Below are 24,371 nucleotides of genomic sequence, written 5' to 3'. Positions count from 1 at the left end.
AATGTGTTGAGGTTGTAGGATGAAATACTTTTTTTTTTTTAAGATTTTATTTATTTGAGACAGAGAGAGAGTGCAAGCAGGGGGAGTGGCAGGCAGAGGGAGGGGAGAAGCAGGCTCCCCGTTGAGCAAGGAGTCCAACATTGGGCTCGATCCCAGGACCCTGGGATCATGACCTGAGTCGAAGGCAGTCGCTTAACTGACTGAGCCACACAGGTGCCCCAGGATGAAATAATTTTTTAAGAAAAAATAGGATTTCAATTTTATAGCAAGTCAGGTAATTTCTGTCTGGAGCACCATCCCTCTCCAAATATTTTTTTGCTGTCACCTGTCCTTTGCTTGATTAATGGCGGCTCCATGAGACTTTATGGGCTGTCCTGAACACGCTCAGTGTGTGCTGTATACCATTAGGTGCTGTGGGGTGCACAGAAGGTATACAGCGTGGTCCCCCGAGCTTAAGGGCAGGGGATGTGTCGCCTTGCTAGGGAGGTAGGATGTGCCTCCGCTGGGCCAGCTTATTAGTGCTAGGTCCTGAGGCATGGCCCCAGCACGGATGGGGGGCAAGGGGAGGTGGGGGAGGATAGGTGGATGGTCTGGGCGTTCAGCTGGGGTTGGAAGGATCTGTTGGACCAGGAGAGCTTTCCGGACAGGGGAGCAACCAGTCTGGCAGCCCAGCAGACTCCAGCTCTCTTGAGGTGGGCTCTGTCTGGATCCTCACAGCCTTGCATGAGATCAGAGATAAATAAGATGCTGTTATTCATCCTTAGAGACTGTCAACTCTGGTCTTGGAAATGGACTCTTCTAGGAATCTCCACAGTCCTCTAGGGACAGGGCTGGTGCTCCCCAGGACCTGGCTGCCCTGCCTTTGCAAGCCCTCTCCGTGCCTACCAGGGGCAAATCCCCAGGCGCAGGAACCACCTCTGGAAGGCTGCTCTTTGGTCCCTTCTGGGCTGATGGTAGAGGATCAGCATTTCTTCTCCAGTGACCTTTCCTTTTAAATCTGTCCCTGGCCCGCATGGGTGCCAGGCACTCCTGGGGGGCCACCCCATCCACATTTGCCATTTGGGGACTTTGACATTTTGTTTAAGCAGGGATGTGATTGAGAATGTGTGAGGGTGAGAACCGGAGGTGCTGGCTCTTTAAGGCTCAGCCTTCAAGTGAATTTGGCAGAGGAGACACCGAATGTTTAATTTTAGGGCCAGGAGGGGGTGGGGGAAAGTCCCTACCACATCTGGTTTGTGTTAAGCCCTTCCCTTCAGAAAAGGGCTGTGTTTATGGTTCAAATCCGGCAGAGATGGTGCGGGAGGGGCGCCACTTTCCCCTACCAGGCGTTGGGGCGCCAAGAATGCACAAAGCTTCCTTCTGGTCCTGTGACCCCCACCCTGAGCTAAACAGTACCAACTTTGAGAACTCCCCGACATCCATTTTATCCCTGAAGTTACAGCAGATGTTCGCCTTCAGACGGCCTCTAGCAGCTGGGATTGTGGGGCTGAGGTCTGTCCCTGGTGCCGCAGAACTCCCCAGAGTTGGCCGACTGTCAGCTCGGCCTGTCTGGGGTCTGAGGGTCCCGGATGGTCAGCAGGGCTGCTGGGATCCCGGGATCTCAGAGATGTTCCAGGCTGTCAGAGCTGGAGGGTCCCACAGAGACCAGCCCCAGGCCCCTCTTGACAGATCAGGAAACTGAGGCCCAAAGGGCTGAAGGAGCTAGTCCAAGGTCATGCAGCGAAGCAGCGGCAGACGCGGGATTCAAACCACACTTTCCTGGCTCTCAGTTTAGTTTGGCGCTCTTTTCGGGGCCCTGTATGGCTTCCCCTTCTGCTCTTGCAGGCTCTGCTCTCTCTGAGGGCTGGCTTGGGGACAGGGGGTGGGGTGGAGACGTCCGGGAGGCTGTGAGTGCCTTGAGGCTGGGCTGCCCACCGGTTTCCCAGCTCTGGCACGGCCCCTGGCACAGGGCGAGAGCTTAGAAAACATGCAGTGAATGAGTCGTGTGGTCTGAGGATGGGGGTGCTGGTCCCGTTAGAAGCGTTGCTTCCGGTGGGGGCTGGATACCAGGCATGTGTCCCTGTCTCGAGGCTCTCCTTGTTCCAAGGCCATGCCTTGTCTTCCCCAGCCCTTTGCCAGTTCTGGAATATCACCCAGCTGGTTCGGAAGCCCACGGTTTCAGAGCTGAAAGGAGCCGCTGATAGCAAGTGTTCCATCCCTTTCAAGTGACAGGTGAGGACTTGAGGCGGGGCCACGCAGCTCGTCGGTGGGAGCATCGGCACCTGAGCCCGAGTCTGCAGCCCTCCTGGCGTGCTCACGGTGGGAGCTGAGGGTAGAAAGAGGAAAGGCCCGTCTTGTCCTCTGTGCCTCCTCCACCCTGAGTCTTCCTCCATCGGGGGAACGTTTTCTCTGTCTCCCTCTTCCCTGCAGCTTCCTGTCCCCCTGAGGTGGAGGTGGCGGACGGGAGGTGGTTTCCCCAGAGCCCTCTCAGGCAGGGACTAGGCTAAGTCATTCCCTCGTGCCTTCCTAGAAGGGGAAATGGGGCAGACTGGCTCATTTCCTCCCAAAGCCGGAGTCACCTTGGAGTCAGAGCCCAGGGAGGGACACCCCAGTTACCCTTCACCTCTGGTCCTGGGGGTACTTCCCTGCTGCTGTTTTCATGAAGGGTGAGGGTCGGGGCAGCCCTGTGCATGATCGCTGGCCCCCACCCCAAGTCTGCCTTTACTGCTTTTGGCGGGGGGTGGTTTCTCATCCTCGGTGCCAGGCAGGCTGGCGCTGGTGGCCAGGAGAGAGTCAGGGGATGGCCTTGCCCCGCTTGTGGAGTGGGCAGCTCTTAAACACCAGCATGGCTCACGATTTGCAATGTTTTGTGTTGATAAGTCGTCAGTGTCTCTTTTTATTGTATTATGAGAGTATAACTTGCTCATGGTTAAAAAAAAAATTCCCTGCAGGTAAAATGGTTATTTTTCCTATGCCACACATAAGGTTTTATGTTTAATCTGCATCTCTCTATATTTATATATATAGAGAGAGAGTTTGTGGTAAAATATATGTAACTTAAGATTTACCATTTTTACAAAACTTCATTTATTTGAGAGAGAGAGAGCACGCGCGCACAAGTGGGGGGGAGGGGTAGAGGGAGAAGCAGACTCCCCGCTGAGTGGGGAGCCCGACGTGGGGCTCCACCCTAGGACCCTGAGATCATGACCTGAGCTGAAGGCAGAGGCTTAACCAATTGACCCACCTAGGCGCCCCCCATTTTTACCATTTTTAAGTGTCCAGTTCAATGACATGAAGTGTATTCACAGTGTTGTGCAAACATCGCCTCCATCCATCTCCAGAACTCTTGTCATCTGGCAAAACTGAAACTCTGTCCCCGTTAAACACGAGCTCCCCATGCCCCCCTCCCCCGGCCCGGGACAGCCACCCTCTGTCTTCTCTGTGAATTTGACTGCTTTGGGTACTGCGTTAAAGGGGAATCATCCAGTATTTGTCCTTTTGTATCATGTCCTCCGGGTTCATCTTTGTGGTGGCCTTTGTCAGGACTGCCTTCCTTTTTATGGCTGACCAATATTCCATGGCATGCATCCGCCACATTCGGTTTACCCATTCATCTTTTGGTGGACTTTTGGATTGCTTCTACCTTTTGGCCATGGTGCATAATGCTGCTGTCAACATGGGTGTATGAATATTTGTTTGAGTCCTTGCTTTCGACTCCTTTCTGTATCTACCCAGATGTGCAATTGCTACGTTTTTTGTATTGACTGTTTATGCTTTTCAGGCACTTTGAGCCCCCAAGGCAGGGTTGATAGGTCAGCAGAGGGCTCTGGACACCAGCCCTTTTTCCTCCTCCCCCAGGGCCAGGTCCCTGGTCCGTTGGGCTTGTCCCAGTAGCTGCCTGCAGAGGTGAGCCGGCTGGCCAGCCGGGGGGTCACCACGGGGGTACCATGAAGTCTGGGGCCACTGAACTAATGAGAAGCTCTGGCATCTTCTGGTGAAGAAGGGCCTTTTTGGGCCAGGTCCCAGTCTTCCTCCTGCTACAGATCCTGGGAAGGGGACTGCAGCCTCCTGGGCACTCTGGGGAGGAGTGGGGACCCAGAACCAGAGGGCCCACTCTCCCCATGGCCACCCCCCTGCCCCCCTCCTGTTCTTCCTGTCCTGTGCTGATTCTGTGCCAGAGGCTCTCCTGGAGGGTAATTGTGAGATAGATTTTTGGCCAGTGAGTTAGAGAGACTGATGTAAAATTTCCTAGCTTCCGCTGGAGAGCAGTTCTGTTTCTTTTTTTTTTTTAAAGATTTTATTTATTTATTTGAGAGAGAGAATGAGATAGAGCATGAGAGGGGGAAGGGTCAGAGGGAGAAGCAGACTCCCTGCTGAGCATGGAGCCCAATGCGATGCGGGACTTGATCCCCGAACTCCAGGATCATGACCTGAGCTGAAGGCAGTCGCTTAACCGACTGAGCCACCCAGGCGCCCTGGCAGTTCTGTTTCTTGATAACAGAGCAGGATCTCCTCTCCCCATTTCTGCTCTCACCATGTCTGCTGCACCTGCAGTTGACCGCTGGCTCAAGTCAGGCCCTCAAATATGGCTGCACCCCAGAGCCCCGCACGGAGCAAACTGGTTTCTGCCTGCTTGCTGGTGCAGACCTCCACCACGAGCCAGGATTCTGGCTCCCTGCAGGGATCTGTGCATCATTCCCTCTCGGGTGTACAGTGATCCGTCAGCTCCATGTTGGCTCCCTGAGAGTGGTAGTTCTGGTAGTAGCTGTTCTGCTACCGTGTACTCAGCAGAGGCTCAGTGAGGGAGACAGAAAGCAGGGGAGGCACTGTGGAATTGGGTGTTAGGGAACTCCTGGGTTTCCGTTGAGGGCTTGTTCTTTGCCAGCTGTGGTGCTTAACCCTCTGGAGCCTCAGTTTTTCCATCTCTGAAATGGGGTTCAAAATCTTAACTTGTAAGGTTGTTGTGAAAAGCCCACGTGATAACTGGTACAGAGTGCTTGCTTGGTAAGTAAGTGTCACTGAACGTCAGCTGTGGGCATCGCTGTGCCCTCTAAGGGGGAGGGGAGCCACCAGCCAGCAGGCTTGGGTGAGGCCTTGGTGCAGGAAGGCGAGGTCTGGGGGCTGCCCTGTGCTTTCCCTCTGCTGCTTTGTTGTCTGGACCCAGGCCGAGCCCCCCGGGAGAGTCTGGATGAGGGGAGGAAGGGGCGCTGTGATGCGCTCTGGCTGGGTGGCTGCAACTTCCTCCCGGTGCACTGTCGTGGGGCCGGCTGCAGCTCCCTTAGCAGGGATTACGTGTTTGGGGGAGGGAGGGGGCCAAGGTACCTTGGGCTTCATTCCAGTGCAACGTGTTTTTGGATCCCGGCACCCTCTCCTGCCAGACCCTCTTAGAACTCCTCACTTCTGCGCCAGGCATTCTGGCTCAGCACTCTCTCTAAGCTGGGTCTCCGTATGACTGTTTCTTACGTGGGTCCCCCCCTACCTTCCTAGATTGCAGGCTCCAGGACCCCTGCCCCCTCTTATTTGGGGACAGGAAATAGCAGCCTCCCCCTCCAGGCAGTGGAGTGCCCCTTTCTCCAGCAGGATAGGATGATTGGGACCACCCGTGCATGGGTCACGTCTAGGCTCGGGCGAGGGAACAGGAGGGTAGTCCTGCTTACTGCTGTCTTCTCCTTTCTGTCCCACCCCTCCCTCCAAGCAGGAGAGTCCGTCTTGCAAGGCTGCAGTGTGTTGAAGAGCCCAGCTTTGCGTCGGCAGTTCTGGGGTGAAGGGAGGCTCTGCCATCTTCGTCCTGTGTCCTGCAGGGTCACTGCCAGGACTAACTGAGAGGACGGATGTCAACCACCCCTGGTGGGCTCCCTAAGTGTGGGCAGGGCTTGTTATTTCCTATGTGTGCACAGAGCCAGGGAGCGATTTTAGCAAACCCTTCTTGCCCCTCTCTGCCCAGGGGAGGTGGTAAAGACTTCCTCTGTGCTTCTCGAGCCTAGTGCCCCAGCTTGCTCGATTATAGGATTCACGTGGAGTACTTGCTACTTGTGAAAATTCTGATTCATGGGTCCCACCCCAGAACTCCTGAACCAGAATGGCGGTTGTTGGGGTGGGATCTGCATTTTCAGCATGTTTTGTCATGAGGTCAATTTTGGAAACTCTCATATTTGCTGCTTTCGGATTCCTGTCCCAGTGGCTGTATCATTTGATGTCACGAGAGCCCACTGAGACAGCTCTGAGGCACGTATGGCCCCCCATAACGTGGAAGACTTTCTAGGTGAGGAGATGGCGACGCTTCCAGGGCAGACTCAGACCCTGTGCTCCCTCGTGGTGGAATTGGAATTAGAACTCGGACCTCCCAGTGCCGGGTGTCCATTGTGCCTGCCAACGTTCTACTAAAGCATGGAGAAGGTGGGGGATGGAGAGAGATGGGGTGACAGGAAGGAGGTGAGTATCACGGCTGTGGTGGTGGCAGAGGGGGAACAGTGGCGTTCTGCTGCCACCCCTTGAGGGAGGCCCGCGGAGACCAGCCAGAGTGAGCGGGCAGCAGGGCGGCGGAGTGGGAGCTCCCCCAGGTGTGCCTTCTGGAGGCCGGGGCCCCGCTGAGCGTGGTGAGCCGTGAGCTTTGTCCCGGGGCCACTGTGGATCCACAGAGGGAAGGAGGGTAAGGGAGGCAGGAGGGGCCAGGTGGACAGAACTCGGACACCATCTCAGGGCTGTTGGTGGAATCCTGCAAGTCCTGTGGGTAGCCAGTGTCCACTTCTCCTGCCCTTCCCCCCTGTTAGGTTAGGTCTGGGAAGCCTTCTAGAAGCACAGACAGGGTGAACCCCCTGCTCAGATGGTGGAGGGCAGAGTGTGCAGGAAGTGAGGAATGGGTATTGCCAGGCCCCTCCAGGGGCAGGGGTCCACTGCCTCCCTGCTTCCTTATTCCCAAGGTTGGCTTGGTCCATGAAAGGAAAATCCTTTTAGGTTCTTTATGTACCCCCCTCTTCAGTTAAGGGGCTCTTAATGAGGCTTTTAATGATTTCAGCCTGATTGTCTCTGGGTTTTGGTGGAAAGGCTTGGGGAGGGTGGGAGGGATGCACTGGATTTACTCCGTTAGGCTGTTCTAAGGCCCCGCTTGTCCATCCCATCTGCGCAGTAGGATCGCCTTCCCTGGGGAGGCCTCTGTGTGTGCCCGTGCAGGCTCCACTCCTGAAGGGTGATCTGCCTGGGCTGGGGGGCTGTGGGCCAGTGGGCAGTGAGAGGGGAGGAGCCTCACGCTGGGCTTGTGTATGTCACCTGCTGCTGGGTGCTCGGAGGGGTCGGGAAAGAGGAGGTCCAGGCTGACCGAGCCTGTGGTTAGAAGCATGGGCTCTGCAGCCTGAATTCTGGCTCTTCCATGTGCTGTTTGATGTGACCTTGAGTGACTTTGTGTGCTCTGTGTGTGCTTTCTCATCTTTAAAATGGGATTGATGGATCCTCCCGAGGTTGGGAGGATTAATGATGCCGATGCCGATAGAGCACTTGACAGTGAGCTTGCGAGGGGATCGTGGTCTCTCAGATCCTTTTCCTCTGACTTTCACATTCGATTGTCAGGCTCAGGGCTGTAGACCCTCCTTTGTAGCCATGGTGAGCTGCTGGAGGTGTCTGGGTGGGCAGGGGAGTGTGGTTTCGGTGGATGGCACGTTCATCCATTCATTCCTTCATCTCATGGCCCAGGTACAAAATCTGAGGGTGATCTCTAGGTGTACTTGCATCTACCCACTTCTCTGTCTCCACCACCGCTGCCCTGGTCTAAGCCACTTTTCTCTCTTGCCTGGACCTTTGTGTGGTCCCTTACTGTTCTCTGCTGACATTCTTGTCCACCTCTGATCTGTTCTTCACACCAAAATTAGGAGTCTCTTTCCAAGATTCAGGTGTAATTATGGGTCAGCCAACACCTGACTCCTGCTCCCACCTCATCCTCACCCCCGACCCGCAGCCGAAGTCAGACAGACCTCTTTGGGGGCTTCCGTTCTCAGGAGAAACCATCCTAACTTCCCGAACGAGCCTCAAGACCGGTGGACTGCTGACCTCAGCCTCTGCCCCCCGCCTTTCTCCTGCACCACCTTCCAGTGGTTTGAGCAAGGCTTCATTCCTTGTGCCTGAGCACTGTGATACTTCGTTCCCTCTGCTTGGGCGGCATGCCCGACCCCACACACATGCATGGGGTGACCATATGGCTTGGTTTGCACCTGTTGCCCTGATGTAATTATTATTTTTTTAAATTGAAATTTAATTAACATATAGTGTCTTATTAGTTGCAGAGGTAGAGGTCAGTAAATCATCAGGTGCATATAATACCCAGTGCTCATGACATCATGTGCCCTCCTTAATGTCCATCACCCAGTTACCCCATCCCACTCCAGCAACCCTCAGTTTGTTTCCTGTGATTAAGAGTCTCTTATGGTTTGTCTCCCTCTCTGATTTCATCTTATTTTATTTTTCCCTCCCTTCCCCTATGATCTTCTGTTTTGTTTCTTAAATTCCACATATGAGTGAGATCATATAATTGTCTTTCTCTGATTGACTTATTTCACTTAGCATAATACCCTCTAGTTCCATCCATGTCATTGCAAATGGTAAGATTTCATTTTTTTGATGGCTGAGTAATATTCCATTGTATATGTATACCACACCTTCTTTATCCATTCATCGATCGATGGATGCCCTGATGTAATTATTAATAGCACCTCCTTTTATTTTGAAGTGCCCTGGTTTGGATGATAAATTATATGGTCCCCCTTCACATTTACAATCTTTTCATCTAATTAAAATTCCTCAGCTTTAAAAATTCACTGACTGGGGCGCCTGGTTGGCGTGTCAGTTAAGTGTCCGACTCTTGGTTTTGGCTCAGGTCATGATCTCAGGCTTAGGTCATGATCTCAGTGTTGTGAGATCCCGCCCCATGTTGGGCTCCGTGCTCAGGGTGGAGTCTACGTGAGATTCTCTCCTTCTCCCTCCGCGCCCCCCCCCCCCCCCGCTTGTGCTCTCTCACTCTCTAAAATTAATAAGTAAATCTTAAAAAGAAAAAAATTCACTGACTTCCTCAGGCCAGCAGTCAGGTGTGTGTGTGTGTGCAGGCACGCTCCTACCCACACACGACCAGCCCTGTTTTAGCCCCAGACCTGGAACTTTTCCTGTATGCATTTAAACTCAGTTTGCAAATATATAGTCATTTATATGAGTCTCTGATTAACATTTGTCATCCCCAGCAGACTGAAGGCTCCTTGATTTAGGAGCCCAGCGTGTAACCCCAGGCCCTGTGTGAATCTGGCTCCCAGCTCACAGGTGGGGGATCCTGGAGCCTGGGTGAGTCAGGAGCATCTGCAGTGGACTGCTGTGGGGGAGGCTGCTGACATCAGGCCAGTCCAAGCCCAAACAAGCCAGTTGCCCACACTCTGGCATACACACCCCCGACTTGGCTGCCCCTCTAATTATACCTGATCTCTCTCAATGGGCTTTGTGTTCAGAAAGCCAAAAGAGATCAGAGTTCAAACCCTCTCTCTACCTCCCTAAAACTGAGACTTAGAAGAAAAACCTGCCTGGCCCATTTTGCATCCCCAGGGAGCCACCGGGTCCAGGACCTTCTCTCGTGGCTGGATGTGAGCGCTGGGGGTGACTCTTAGCCTAGTGTCCTGGGCTGCCCTTTAGCTACCCTCCTTGATCCAGGCCCAGGGACAACCTGAGGACAGCTGCACCAGATGCCCGTGTGGCTCTAGACAGACCCAGGGCTGGTGCAGGATGGTGGGCAAAGCTGGGTGGTTGGGGCGGGTGGTGTTGGCTGATTCCTCATTTGCTTCCCACCCTGAATGAAGATAGAAGGCTTCCCTGGAGGGGCCTCAGCCCCAGCATAGCGGCAAGGGCTCAGGCTTTGGTGTCCTATGGACCTGGTTAGATTTCAGTTCTGTCTCTCACTAGTTGTGTGCCTGGGAAGGTTGTGAACACCTCTGGCCCTCGGTTTCCTCCTCTAGCATGGGATTGTTGAGCAGGTTTGCTGAGGTGGTGGGTGCCTCACAGAGTGGTAGGGATAGCCAACATCTTTGATCTCATTGCCTCTCTGCCCCCCCTCCTTGGGGCCAGAGGTCCCCATTGCCTTTAGTGCCCCCTTTGCGGGGGCTTGACACCGTATTTTTCTCAGTGGTTGTGGTGTGGTTGAGGGCTGTGGTGCCCTCCAGCTGCCCCTGCTCTCTGCACGCTTTCTGAGGTGAAGCCCAGAGCTGGGGGACAGAGCGGGTGTGGCTCTCCCAGCTTTGAGGGAGGCTGTGACCACACTCCCCCACAGACAGAAGCCCCGTGTCCTGCCGGATCCCAGCAGAGTTGGAGAGTCCTGGCCACATCCACCTGCGGCTGCACTTCTTCCCACCCTTCCGAAAATGTGGATGTTTCTGTAGACACATCCCTGTTCCTCAGCCTCCTGCTTCCTGCAGCGGATCCCTTTGCCGCCCTGTCCCTCGAGCTGGGCTGGCCACTTGGCCAACAGGCCCACCGTGCTGGCTGCCAATGCCCCGAACTCCTGACAGATCTTGTGGCCCGGCCGGGAGGGCAGTGGTGGCATGGGATTCCATCGGCCTGGGCCTCGGTGGGCTTTTCCTTGGCTCACGGGTTGTCTTTGGGTCCTTAATAGGGGGATTTTGGGGTTTCTGTGTTGCTTTATAATGTGCTGATCTGTGTTTGGGTTTTGGGAGAAGAAACTTTATTTTCCTGGACCTCAGGTGAAGAGAACTGACCTAATTAGGCCCTCAGCTCACAGCCTACTGTCACTGCAGGTCCGGGCCTGGTCACTGTGCATCCATCACCTTTTTACCCCACTGTCTTCCTACACTGGACGTGCGAATCGTCCCCAACCCCTCCCCTGCCAACACAGCTGATGGAATGATGAACATTCTCCCACCAGTGGGAGTGCCCGGTCTTCACCACGGGAGGAGTTCTTTGGGAGGGGGACTTCCGGCGGGCATTGCTGGGTAGCCGGGCGGGTGCACGTTGAGGTGCACGTTGTGTTTGACGATCTAGTGCTGGGTTGTGCTCCAGAAGGGCTGCACAGTCTGCTCCCCAGCAGGGCATAAGAACCCGTGTTTCCCTCGACCCCAGCAACATCCTAATTGCTTACCAGTCTCTTAGGTGTAAAGGGACAATTACTGCTTTGTATGCAACTCAGGAGGCCCTCCATGTGCCAGCCTCTCGTTCCCTTCCTCCAGTCAGCACTCCAGGAACCAGAAACTTCCTCTTAGGCGTGGGGCAATTGCTGTCACAGAGGAGAATTATGGAGATCTTCTGCAGAAAGCCCCCATGCCTTGGGGAGTGCCAGTTTATAGAGTCTGCTGTTGCTGCTTAGGAAGTTTGCACCTCCCCGCTCCCGGCCCCCCCCAGGGTGCCAGTCACCGGGGTGACTCCTCCTGGCTTGTGATGCTCCCACGGTTGTTGGACTCTGAGCTGGCGCCACCACGCCTGCTTTCTGCTTGGGGCATCTCTGGGCTCCCTGGAGCTTTGAGTTTTCCCTTGGGAGGCCGTGTGCCCACCTGTATTTGGTGGGAGGTCATGTGGCTGCTGGGTGGCAGTCCCCTCAGGAGGGAGGTGAGAGGCATCACAGCGTTTGGCTTCCGTCTGGGCCGACTGGTGCTGAGGGCCTCTCGAGGGTCATGTGGCCTTGGCTGGGTCAAGGAGTCTGGGGCCGGAGGAGCTGGGTCGCAGGGCCTGCTGGAGCTTGCTGACCCAGACTCGGGAACACACACGGCACCGAGGCGACTTCCCTAACTCCCGCAGGGTGCCCGCTGCCCGTTTCGCACACAGTTCATGTCCCCTTGCAGGCCCGTTCCTGCCGAGTGTGATTTCACAGATGGAGGCTTCGAGAGGTAAAGTTGACGGTCACACCTCAGCTACACAGGGGAGTCCAATTAGGGTCAAGTCAGCCAGACCACAGATTCCCATATTTTAGGAATACGAGGCTGGGCCAAATCCTTGTCATCCAGGGAAGCATTCTGTGGAACTGAGTGGCCCATAGCTGTAAGCATCGGTGCCAGAAAAACCAAATGACCTCACTTTTGGGTGGCTTTTCCTTCTTTGGAAAAGGAATGTGTAGGCTACTCCTGTGAGCTCCAGCCTGCCGAGGCCTGTGTGCCGTCAGACCTGCAAGGGCCAGAACTGGACTCCAGACGTGGGGGAGGTGTCACAGGCGGGACCAGCTCAGGGTCAGCCGTGGGGAGCAGGCCGTTCTCACACTGGTCTCCAGAGCAAGGTGTCGCCCTGCTGCAGGGAGGTGTGAGGTGTGGCCAGAGGAGCAGGTGCTCTGGGCTGTGAGCTGCCCTGCAGAGTTGCTACTCCTTGGGGAGGCATCCAGAAGGCCAGTGGTACCTCCAGCTCAGTTCAGGCCTGGCTCCACCACTACATGTGGCAAAAGATGAGGCCAGGCCCTGTCACCTCAGAATCCTCCAGTTAGCTTGCTTTCAGGCCACAGGCAGTAGCCGGCTACTCCAGTCCATGCCCTCAGCGCCTGGACCAGCGGAGGGTCCAGGACCTGCCTCTGCAACTGGTTTCTTGCCAGTGGGACTAATGGGTAAACAACAACAACAAAACCGCGGTAAAAGGCTTAGTGGGGTCCTGGAACATTTTAGTTTAGTTTTGTCCTTTTTTATAACAGCTTTTTTGAGATATAATTTACATACAGTTCACCCATTTAAAGGGTGGTTAGTGTACTCACAGCTGTGCAACCATCCTCACGGTCAGTTTGAGAACATTTTTTTTTTCTTTAAGATTTTATTTATTTATTTGACAGAGTTGGGGGGGCGGAGAGCACAAGCGGGGGGAGCGGCAGGCAGAGAGAGAGGGAGAAGCAGGCTCCCCGCAGAGCAGGGAGCCCGATGTGGGGACTTGATCCCAGGACCCTGGGATCATGACCTGAGACGAAGGCAGATGCTTAACCGACTGAGCCACCCAGGCGCCCCTGAGAACATTTTCATCACCTCAGAAAGAAAGCCCATGCCCCTTAGCTTAACCCCACTTTCTCCCCTGCTCCCAGCCCCAAGCAACCAGGACTCACTTTCTGTTTCTGTAGATAGGTTTTTGGTTTTTAACATCTAGTGAGCACTTAATCTGCATCTCGCACTGGGCTAAGCCCTTTGCATTAGCTCACACAACCCTCCCGTGTGGAATAGACGCTCATTTTTGTCTTTGTCTTCCTGATGTGACAACTGAGGCCCGGTGGATCCGGATCACAAAGGCCACCAGAGCCTGCTGATGCCCTCACTGTACTTTGGCCTCTGGCTGCAGAGGTGGGGATGGTGGAGGCGCAGATTCTCATTGGCCAGGAGCTAAGGGGACCGCCTTTGCTTCTTCACGGGGATCACAGGCCACCTGTCTTTAAAAAATGGTTCCCCATTCTCTCAGGAGCCAGCAAGTTCCCCCTACCCTGGCAGGAAGGCGCTGGGCTGCCCAGGCCTCTGTCTGCTTTCTGAGGCCCTTGTCAGGAGGGAGGCTGCGGGCGCTGTCAGGAGGGAGGCTGCAGGTGTGTTCATCAGGTCAAACCGCCTGCCAGGATGAGCCATTTGGGCCCCTGCTCCTTTGTCTCCCAACGTGGGCTGCAGGTGGACATAAAGGGAGGAGACAGACAGGCCCCTGCTCCCCCGCCTAGTCTCCCCACCCCGGCTGAGAGGCTGGTCTCGAGGTTTCCTCATCAGTGGGGCAAAAAACAACAGGACGTCTTTCTTTCCAGCCTGTAGAGCTCTGTGAATGATTAACCTTGATTAAACAGAAAGGGATGGGAAGTGAGAACAGTACGACCGCGGATGTTTATGGGCTCCTTCTCTGTTGTGTTTGCTTCCTTCCATTGGCCTCATTTTGACAACAGCCTGCAAAGTAGGGATATTATGTGTCCCCATTTGTCAGATAAAGTGTTGGAGGCCTAGACAGGTTAATTACAGTCCCACAGCCAGTGAGGGACAGAGGTGGGCTGGATTAAGACTTTTTAAGTGTCTGCTGTGGACATACTACCAGGCCGTCTTTGATTAAGTACATAAGATCTAACCTGGTTCTTTCTGATGCTGTGCTGTGTAGGTCCTGTGGTTTTTTTTTTTTTTTTTGTCAGAGAGAAAGAGAGCACAAGCAGGGGGAGCAGGCAGAGGGAGAAGCAGGCTCCCTGCTGAGCAGGGAACCTGATGCGGGACTCGATCCCAGGACCCTGGGATCATGACCTGAGCTGAAGGCAGATGCTTAACCTACTGAGCCACCCAGGCAATCTGCTGTGTAGGTCCTGTTATACCCATTTTATACGTGGGCATCCTGAGGCCGAGACTGAGAATCCTGTCCAAAGAGAGCTAGTGAGATGTGTAGGCTGGGGCTGCAGCCCCGGCTCCCTTGGGTGCCCCAGCCGCTTGCACTCTGAGTTTCCAGGATCCCAGCATTCCCATGGCCCGGGGGGCAAGCTGTGAGAGAGGTACCCTTCCCAAACAGAGGAAACTGCCTGGCCGTTCTCAACTTTGTCAGCAACCACTCCCAGGTTGGGGGAAAGTAAATAGACCTGGGTGGAGATGTTCTTGAGGACTCTGCTTTTCATCTTCTAGTGAGCCAGCTGACAGCTTGCTTTGAAGGACTGGCAGCATGCCCTTGATAAGTGAACCAGATACTCCTATTTATGTTACGAGAGCAGCGGGCATCTGAGATCACTTCTGGGCAGCTCTTTGCCTACACACACCACCCAGTGCCCACACCCTGGCTAGACTGGCCGCGTGCGGGGACCAGAGGGGTCTGCAGGGTGGCCTGCGGGAGAGAGAAGGCACCCTGGTGGTGCCGGCAGATGCTGCGGAGAACTCAACCCCGCGGAGAACTCGACCCCGCACACATGTGGAGGAGCACCCACTGGGAGGGGGGTCGGGGCTGGGGGCCAGAGAACTGATTTTTGACTTGAGGAGCCTAAACCCGGTCCCTGGTTGTTCTACTCCAGGGAGGGGCACTGAGAATGAGCAGCCAGGTACCACCTTCAAGAGGCTGAGAAACTAGACTGGGGTTTTCTGGAGCCTCTTGGCGAGGGGGTGCTGCCCTTCATCTTCCCCCATGGTTAGCAGTTTACTAACTATTGGGGTGGATGTGTGTGTGTGTTTGATTGCTGGCTTATCCTCCTGTCCTGGCCCCTAATTATGACTTTCTTGGGGAATATTCTACAGGGATAAGGCACTTTAAAGTTTTTCAGAACACATTCTCTATGTAATATCTTATTTGATTCTCTTACTAATTTTTTTAAGTAGATGGGACAGTTTTTTTCCTTTTTTATTGTTCTTTTTTTACTTTGGAAACATCTGTTCCCCCCCCCCCCGATAATACATGAGCACGGATCCCACACCCCCACAAAAGAATTCTTAGAGAAATGGGAAGTTCCCTATATCCCATCCCAGAGGTCTGACTTAGATAAATGTATATGCTTGCAGACAGACTTTTCTTATATTTGCATAGCTTTTTTTAAAAATAGGTAATGATTGTATGTGGTATAAAATTCAAAAGAAACAGAAGGGTACTCTGTAAAAAGGAAACGTCCGTCCCTCCTCTGTCAGGAGGCCCCAACTCCCCTCCCTGGAGGCAGCCACTGTCTCAGGTCCCTATATGTCCTTGAGGGACATTCTGGCCTACAGCTTTTGTGGATGATCCAGTAAACTACTAACAGGTGTCTGGTTGTGAGAGTGGGAACTGTCGGTCTCGAGATGGAAACACTGATCATACTTGGAATTCATTGAGAAGAAACTGTCCCTATGGAATTTATTGGCCTCTTTTGATAAGCAGCAGAGCCTACCAATCCGAATCAGCCCTACAGGAAACAAAAGATTGCCCCTGTGTGCTCTATTTGGTTGTGCTTTTTTTTTTTTAACTGAAGTATAGTTGACACACAGCGTTCCATTGGTTTCAGGTGTACAATAGTGATTCTCAACAATTCTATACATTTTGCTATGCTCACCACAAGGGTAGCTCGCATCTGTGCTTCTGTGAATTAGGCACGTTATTATGGGTAAAGTTGCTGGATTCCAGCTTGCAAGGTGTGACGGACTTATTTGGGGTTCCATAGCTGGAAGGGGTTGAGGTGACTTATCCGGGATCACACCCACACCAGGTTCCCTGACCCCTGTCCTCTGAACACTAGGTCCCCTGGAATGATCTCAGAGGAGCGGGAGGATGTGCCTGGGAAAGGTGTGGTCAGCACGTGAGCCTGGGGCCTGTGGTGGCTGGGTGAGGTGGCGCTGCTGTCCCCCCCCCCCACTGCCACGCCATCTCATTTGGCTGCAGGTGGGTTATCTTGTTTACTCTGTTGCGCGACCAATAGAAAAGGCACCTTTGTCAACGGAGGCTTCTCTGGTGAGGTCAGCCAAGAGTGGATGGCCTGGATTGTGCTCGGAGGCGAGTAAACATCAGAAAGGAAAGTGCTAGCAGGGAGAAGGGTGAGGGGGCAGATCGTTAACACCGGCCATATTTGCGGATGCCTGATCAAGAAGCAGAGACAGTCACGGACGTTCGCTTCCTGGAGCACCGGCACTGTTCACGTGCGGATGGGTTTTGTTTCGGGTGTGTTTCATGTTCCTGTGATCACTCACTTAGCTTTGAACCTGCAGTACATACAGTTCTGTATTCTGCTTTTTTTGTTAGTCATATCTAAGGGTTCTTTCCATAATAAGACATGGTTTCAGAACCTCTCATTTTGGCCGTGTAATGTTCCATTAAGTGGATGAATCATAATTTACTTTGCTGATACTTTATTAATATAATTTGGGGCCATTTCTAATTTTTTCCTCTCAAGTAACGCTGACAAGAACATTTTCATGCTCACGGCCTTTGTTTAGCAGTGTTTGCCCAGAATAGCGCCCGGGCATCGGGCTGGGGCTTGTGCACATTTTACTTCCCTTTGGTGAGGAGCTTTCCCCAGGGTCATCCTGCGGCAGCCCGCCCGCCGCGACGTCAGCCCGCCCACCGTGACGTCAGCCCGCCCGCCGCGACGTCAGCCCGCCCGCCGCGACGTCAGCCCGCCCGCCGCGACGTCAGCCCGCCCGCCGCGACGTCAGCCCGCCCGCCGTGACGTGTTGCGCACCTTGTCACGGTACCCACGCTGCCACGGGAATTAGCAGAAACTTATTTTTCCAAAGGTAACGAATGAAAATCGGAACCTTTGTTTCAGTTCCCCCAGGACGGCAGTGTGCGTGGTGCATCTGTCATCCCTGGTGACCGGTATCAATCCTCAGTCAAGCCCGAGTGAGGGGAGCCCCCTCTTCCCCGGACGGGAGGTCCTGTCAGCTTTTGCTACCAGCTCCCTGGATGGCCGGCGTCCGCTGTGGTGGTAGGAGGGGTGCCCGTGCTAAATAAGCACTGGTGGGTGCTCAGTACTGGTGTCAACACATTGTACGTTCCTGTTCTTGTACGCGCCACTTTTTTGGTGAGGAGACTTAGGAGGATTTCATGTTTTCCCACTGTGGAGCCAGAGACCCTAGGAGTCTTTTTTTTTTTTTTTTTTAATATTTTATTTCTAAGTAATCTCTACACCCAATGTAGGGCTCCAACTCACAACCACGAGATCAAGAGTCACTCGCTCTACCACCTGAGCCAGCCAGGTGCCCCAGTCCTACTTGCCTTACACTTGCCCCTTCTGCTCATTTATTAAACCTCTTTGACGCTTCGTTTCCTCATCGGTAAAATGAGGAAGAATAATAGACCTGCTTTAGAGTGGTGTTGTGAAGATATACGAGTTAAAGGGGGTAAAACACTGAGAAGAGGGTCTAGTACATAGTATGCGCTTGGTAGATGTTAGCTGCAAATATTGCTGTTATTTAGGGCATATGTTTGTCTCCTCTAGGTTCTTGACTGAGGGTGATGTTTAGTTGTTACCACTTGAAATGGGGAGATGTTAGTGGCATCTCATGGCAGGGCCCAGGGATGCTGCTGAACATCCTGTGATGCATAGGACAGGCCCCCCAACCCCTGACAAGAAACCAGCTCCAAGTATCAATAGTATGGAGGTCGAGAAGCCCTGCTCACACGTTTAAGTGTGACTCTTGGTAACTGATCAGCTCAGACTCTGTGCCACCGCTGACCCGAGTCACCCAGATTCCATCTGGTTGGTGGTATCATTTCACAGTGACCCATTTGCAACGATACTCCGTAAGATTCAGCCCACCCATACCTGCACCTGAAATCCACAGTGTCCTGGTGGAACAGGGAGTCAGGAGGCTGGGTTGTGAACATACCCGACTTTGTGGCCTGGGAAGAGCCACTTGCCTTCTCTGGTCGTGTGTCCTTCGTTGTAAAGTGAGGCTTTGACTTGGGTGCTGTTAGCATCGCTTCCAGCTCTAACATTCTTCGATGAAATGTGTTGAGCAGCAAGAACTTGTAATAATTGTGGTTCTAATTATTGTGGTAGCAGTAATAATAGGTAATTATTGGGCAGCCACTCGGTCCCAGGCTCTTTTCAGTGTTTTAAATGGATCATCTTGCGGAATCCTCTGATCTGTGCTGTTATTACCCTCATCATATTACCCCCACTCCACAGATGAGTGCCTTGAGCAGAGCCATGTTGAGTCGCCTGCCCACAGTTACCACCTGACCAGAAGTGGTTAGACCTGGAGTTTGCATCGTCTTCTTTAGAGTGAATCCTTCCAGTCTCTTGGATGCTTGCTCTCTAGAGTGATCCTGAGCAAGTGTCCTGACCTTCCTGTGTTTCAGCATCTCATGTTTGAACACTCCCTTCTCCCACCAAGATGAAGGGTATGAACACCACCTGACTTTAAAGGCTCAGCCTCTGACTCATGCTTATGGGGTGATCCTCTGTACCCCACATCCCAGCTGAATGTGATTATACAGATATTCTTTTGGAACCTAAAATATAGACAATAATGATGGTGATTGTGACTATTTCTTACACATTTACTATAGTTCAAACATATATTAGTAATACATTATCATTATTAACATAAGTTAGCAATATTAAGGTTAATATTATCTTTTTTCTAATTTTCTATTGTCTATTTTTTTTTTTTTTTTTTTGCGAGAGAGAGAATGAGAGACAGCATGAGAGGGAGGAGGGTCAGAGGGAGAAGCAGACTCCCTGCTGAGCAGGGAGCCTGATGTGGGACTCGATCCCAGGACTCCAGGATCATGACCTGAGCCAAAGGCAGTCGCTTAACCAACTGAGCCACCCAGGCGCCCTCTATTGTCTAATTTTATCTTACTTAATTTTCATCACAGTTCTGCCTGGTAGATGCTATCATCCATCCCCATTTTACAGATTTGAAAACGGAGGCTCAAAGAGGCCCGTGTGACTAGAGTCACATTCTAGTGCATCTGAGCTGGGAGTGGGGGACAGCATGTTCTCAAAAGCCATTTGCTTTCTCAACACGTTTTAAGGGAAATATATACTTGTTAAAGATATAGTGGAAAGGTATTAGAGGATTCTCTGTGACAGCAGGACTGTGAGACCCATAGAGAAGGTAGACAAAGGCGCTTCTCCATGGCCAGCTCCATGGGACTCACCTGGGCTCTAGCACCCTCCTCACCTGTCTCCCCTGCTGTGATGTGTCTGTCTGTCCCCTCGCCCCCAACTTGGGGCCTGGCCAGGCCTATTCGCAGCCCTTTCAGTGCTGTTCATTAGATAGGGTTAGATATGCAGATTGGATATGGGTAGATAATTCAGGGTCAGAGCGAGGTTGAACAGGGGTCTGGGTTCTCTGCCAGCACCCTCAGAGGTTGCAGCTGGAGGAGGGTGAAATGGGAAAAGGAACTTGTGAGCACTTCCAGCATGGGGCCCCAAGCACGTTTCCTGGGACCTCCCTGCATCTCTGAGTCCATTTCTACAGCAGAGTGCATCCACCAAAGGCCCATCAGCAGCTTCTTTCCTTTCTTTCTCCTTTTTTTTTTTTTGAAGATTTTATTTATTTATTAGAGAGAGAGAGAACATGAGCAAAGAGAGAGGGAGAGGGAGAAGCAGACCCCCTCTGAGCAGGGAGCGTGATGGGGAGCTCCATTCCCATCCAGGACCTGGGATCATGACCTGAGCTGAAAGCAGACGCTTAACTGCCACCCAGGCAGGCCCCATCAGCAGCTTCTGTCTCTTTAGACTGTGAGCTGAAGAAGGACCCAGTGATGGGCCTCTTGGAGCAACGGGAAGGTCCTATAGGGTGAGGCGGGGTTGGGACTAATGGCCCCTGCCCTTCATTTGAGTGAGGCTGGACCATAGCCCTGCTGGGGTAGTACTGCTCACCACGCTGGGGTGTCTGGGCTGGAGGCCATGGGGCCCTGGGGTCTCTAGCCATGGGCATCACTTGTGGTTGTTGGCGTTTCTTCCTTTCTGGACCCCTGGGGCACTGCTAAGGGGCAGGTGACCTCCTCTGTCATAATGTTGGAGCATGAGCGTCAAGACCAAGGTCTGTTGGTGCATCTTCACCATTAACGGGGACATCTCCACCCTTTGTGTTTCTGGTGGAAATTACTTGAGCTCTGTGCTTTGAATCCAGTTTAATAAGTCCTTTACTAAGGAGCTCCTGGAGGGCTGCCCTGGCCAGGGAGCCATGAACCTTCAGACTCAGACACAACAGGTGGGGTTATACGTTGGAGGAGAGAATATGGCTGTGTGGTGTGCCTGGAAGCCCACATTGTCCTCCCCACTCCTTTGCCCCGTTGATTTCTTCTCTGGTGAGGATCCACAAGGCCACTGTCCAAGTCACAGGCTTTCTGCACCCCACACCACAATGTTAGTCCTTTCCCGTAACACATTAGAGTTCTCACACACACCAGGTGTCATCTTGGGAAGTCAGGGCAGCACTTTCAGGGTGACAGAGTTTGGTGGCTGTGGGCAGGGAGGAGGCCGCAGGCTAGGGGCACAGAGCAGGTGAGTCCACTGGGAGGTTTCAGGGGGAGCTGCTTTTTCTCTTCTTACCACCGATGGTGCGCTAAGTGACAGGCACTTTATAAGTGTTTTCTAGTTAATCCTCCTGACTTTATAAAGTGCTGTCACTATCTCACTTTTACTGGTCAGGGAACTAAAGTTTAGGGAGGGTAATCTCAAAATCACACAGCTGGAAAAGAGTTGAACTCAGATGTGGTACACCCTGACATGCATGGTCTCAGTCACCGAGTGACCCCCACCGTTCCCTACCTCGGCCTGAGCTGCATGAGAGGTGCTGCTTATTGGTGGAACTTTCCTCATTTGGGAGGTGCTCAGACGCCCCTTCAAGGCAGTTACCTGTGAGGCCCGGGAAGGGAGACTGGGGGTCTCCCAGTGCCATGCAGCCCCAGAGGCCTCAGAACTAGGGCTTTGTGTGGGAGCCATGAGCAAACACAGGTGCATTTCTGTCTCCCAGGGCTCTGAGCCTGGCTTCCCCAGGAAATGGGGCTGGCTGCTTTCAACAGCATTTTCCTCTTGCAAAAGCAGTATTTTTTTTTTCAAAACCAGCCTCTTCTTCCTCTCATCCGCAACCCCTCTTCACAACTGAGCGATAAACAGATTTCACAGCCCCCAGCTGTGCCAGTGTGGGTGATTCTTACCAGGACTCTGGCCACATTGGACCTGGACTGTCCCCTGCTGGGGGAAATCCACTTCCCCTCGAGTCTGTAGAAAACCCCAGGCAAGGGCTGAGTGAGGGCCTGGCAGGGAGATGAGAGCAAGGTGCGGTGGAAATTCCAGATGGTGGTAAATGAGAAAAAGCTGCCCTCCCCCCATATTATGTACAGTGTGATGACACCCGGGGCAGGAGTATGTGGACAGGTCACAGCTGGGAGAGAATATGGAACCACAAGATAAATTCTCTTCAAGATGAAAAAATTCTCTGATACGTTTTACAACAAAAAAAGTTTTAACAAAATGCAAAAAGAGGCTCAGTACCGTCTGGTCCCCTGCTGGGTTGTGGTGCCAACACTAGAGGCAGGGCACCCGGTAAACAGGCCTCCTCTGAGCTGTCTTACACTTCCAGAGGGTCCCTGAGGGCGTTCTTTGGCCCATCAGCCCCCTGCCCTGATACCATCCAGCATCATCCACAGGTGTGGTTGGGTCTTCCAGAAACCCCCGCCCCCCGGCCTTTGCATGAGCTCCTCACTGGCTCCTTCACCCAGTTGTCATCCCCTAGAATGTCCACTGCACAGGGCAGGGGTTTTTACTTTTGGGTCACTGCTGTGTCCCTGACACTGCTCTGGGACTCTAGGCAGAGCACTGAGTTCACACCCTAGGAGCTCCCATTCCGACAAGTGGCCAGGCAAGGACCGTGCACTGGGATATGGGCAACGATGGTGTGGGCGCGAGCTTTGGACTCTGTGCCCCCAACCCAGATGTGGCGGTGGGTTGTCAGGAAGGCTTCCGGGAGGAGGTGATAGCTTGGCCTGATCTTGGAAGATGAGTGTGAGCTAGTCACACGTGACATGGAGGACATTCCAGGCTGAGGATCAGAATATATCCCCTGCCCACCCTCATCTGTGTGCCAGTCTTCCCAAAGCTTTTGGATAGCATCCACGAGCCTCTTCTCTGTCATGGGAGCAGACTTGCCTGCAGAGTGGATCAGTGTTTGTAGGGAGAGAGAAGTCGCCTCGTGAGGCATGATTTAAAGATGAGGCCCGGACTTGGGGGTGTCATAATGCTGCCTCCTCCTCCCCACCTGCCTGGACTGACACCATCCCTTCTTCTTGCTCACAGGCTCTTCAACTCTTGCTTACCTAAGCAGCCGTTTCTTTTCCCCTAATGATCACTGGGGTGACATTCCTCCCTTCGGCCTCTTCATTGCCACTTCCCTTTGTTCCCCAGGGCAAGAGGAAGTGGTGGGGGAAGGGGGTCATGAGTCTGGTGACCTTTCTTAGGAGGTGGGGTGGTTCTGGTGTGGCTGTTATGGGTTGAGCAACACACCCCTCACCATTGCAACTTTGCAGGGCGGGTGGGAGGGCAGCTGACTGGAGTTGCTGTGGGGGGCTGGACATGGGCGCCTGAGCCCCGGTGTCGTTGAGGGTGCCATTTGAGGCATAGAATTCTGGAGTTGCCAAGAAGTAGGTTGCATCTGAAGCTAGAGAGCTCTTTTTTCTGTTTCCCATGGAATGTGACAGCTGGGGAGAGACCCCTGCCCCAATTTTAGGCGGGCCTGGGAAATGGAAGCACACGCTTCTGTTTCTGTTCGTCGGGTCAGCCTGTTCCTTGTGCAAGCTGGTGCTGTCGGCGCAGGACTGCTCGGTTGATCCGGGGGCGCTTCGGGCTTGCTGCTCTCCCCCCACAGACTAGAAAATCACAGTATAGATGGTCTTTCATTTAGTCTCCTCAGATTCCCTTCTGGAATTCTTCCTCACACTTTTGCAGCTTGAGGTGCCTCACACCCCGATGCCAGACACATGCATGCACGCACACGCACACGCACATTGGGGCCCTCACCTTTGTCTCCTTGTCCTGAAACCGCGCCTCTGAACTCTGAGCCCAACAAGACTTACTAATTCTTTCCTTAACCAGCTGCCAAGTGGACAAAGATTTAATCAGCTCATTTGCCCTGATTAATTAAGGCTTACTATGTCACCTCTGGGGTATTCTGCCTTGTACCTGTGATGATGGAAACTAAGCCTTATAACCTAAAAGGTAAATTGCTGGCCCTCCCAACTGCAGGTGGGGAGGCATAAAAGGAGGGTCCATCCCACGGTGCCCACCCATGCCTTCCATACAGCAACCAGAGAGGGCATGAGGCAGGCGGGTCCTGGGGACCCACCGAGGCCCCCGTGGGGGCCTCAGAGACCTTGTGATGCATGGGAAGCCTGACCGCTTGCTCGTCTTTCCTTTGCCCAGACGTTCACAGCATGGTGCAACTCCCACCTCCGCAAGGCGGGGACGCAGATCGAGAACATCGAGGAGGACTTCCGGGACGGACTGAAGCTCATGCTGCTGCTAGAGGTCATCTCAGGTGAGGTGGGCCACCCTGGCCGAGGACGAGGTGCTTGCCTGCTGGGTTCGGCCACTTTGGGGATGCTGCCCCGACAGCTCGGCTTCTGCTCTGCCTTTGCTCATGGTGAGCTTTGGGTCTCTTGAAAGAAGTTGGGGGTGCCATGTGTGAATTCAGACTAGGAGACTGGGTTTGGTCCTGGCTTTGCTGCTGACCGTCCACGTGTCCTTGGACAAGCCACTGCCTTTCTGCCTCAGCACCCTCATTTGCAAAACAAGGTCAACCATGGCTGACCATCTCCAAACCTTGGCTCCACTACTACCTCTCCACCTATATGCAGCTGATCTCACTCCCTTATCTGGCCCCCAGGGTAGAATTTGGATGTCCAGAAATCCGGAGAGACAGCTCCCCTTGAATGCAGATCTCCACTTTCTTATGAATACCTTTCCTCCACCATGCCTTAGAGGTTGGTGGTTCCAACATTCTCGCCTTGGTTCATACGCTGGGTATCTTAGCTACTCTCTTCACTTT

The 24,371-nt window shown here is 53.3% G+C and overlaps 1 protein-coding gene across 4 annotated transcripts in view; it reads left to right on the top strand.

Moving 5' to 3' along the window:
• ACTN1 (actinin alpha 1) overlaps positions 1-24,371 on the top strand; it is a 92,822-nt gene that overhangs the window by 26,764 nt on the left and 41,687 nt on the right. For all 4 annotated transcript variants that reach the window (XM_064571237.1, XM_045901075.3, XM_045901074.3 and 1 more), the window contains exon 2: positions 23,747-23,861. In XM_064571237.1, the coding sequence (XP_064427307.1) occupies positions 23,747-23,861 (115 nt within the window). The remainder of the gene's footprint in view (positions 1-23,746; positions 23,862-24,371) is intronic.

The sequence above is a fragment of the Mirounga angustirostris genome, unplaced genomic scaffold (genome assembly GCF_029215605.1).
Source record: "Mirounga angustirostris isolate CCGP_5_RB_7025 unplaced genomic scaffold, mMirAng1.0.hap1 SCAF_9, whole genome shotgun sequence".
NCBI classification, from domain to species: Eukaryota; Metazoa; Chordata; class Mammalia; order Carnivora; family Phocidae; genus Mirounga; species Mirounga angustirostris.
Note: the sequence above shows the minus strand (reverse complement) of the source record. Positions and strands in the feature narration are given on the sequence as shown.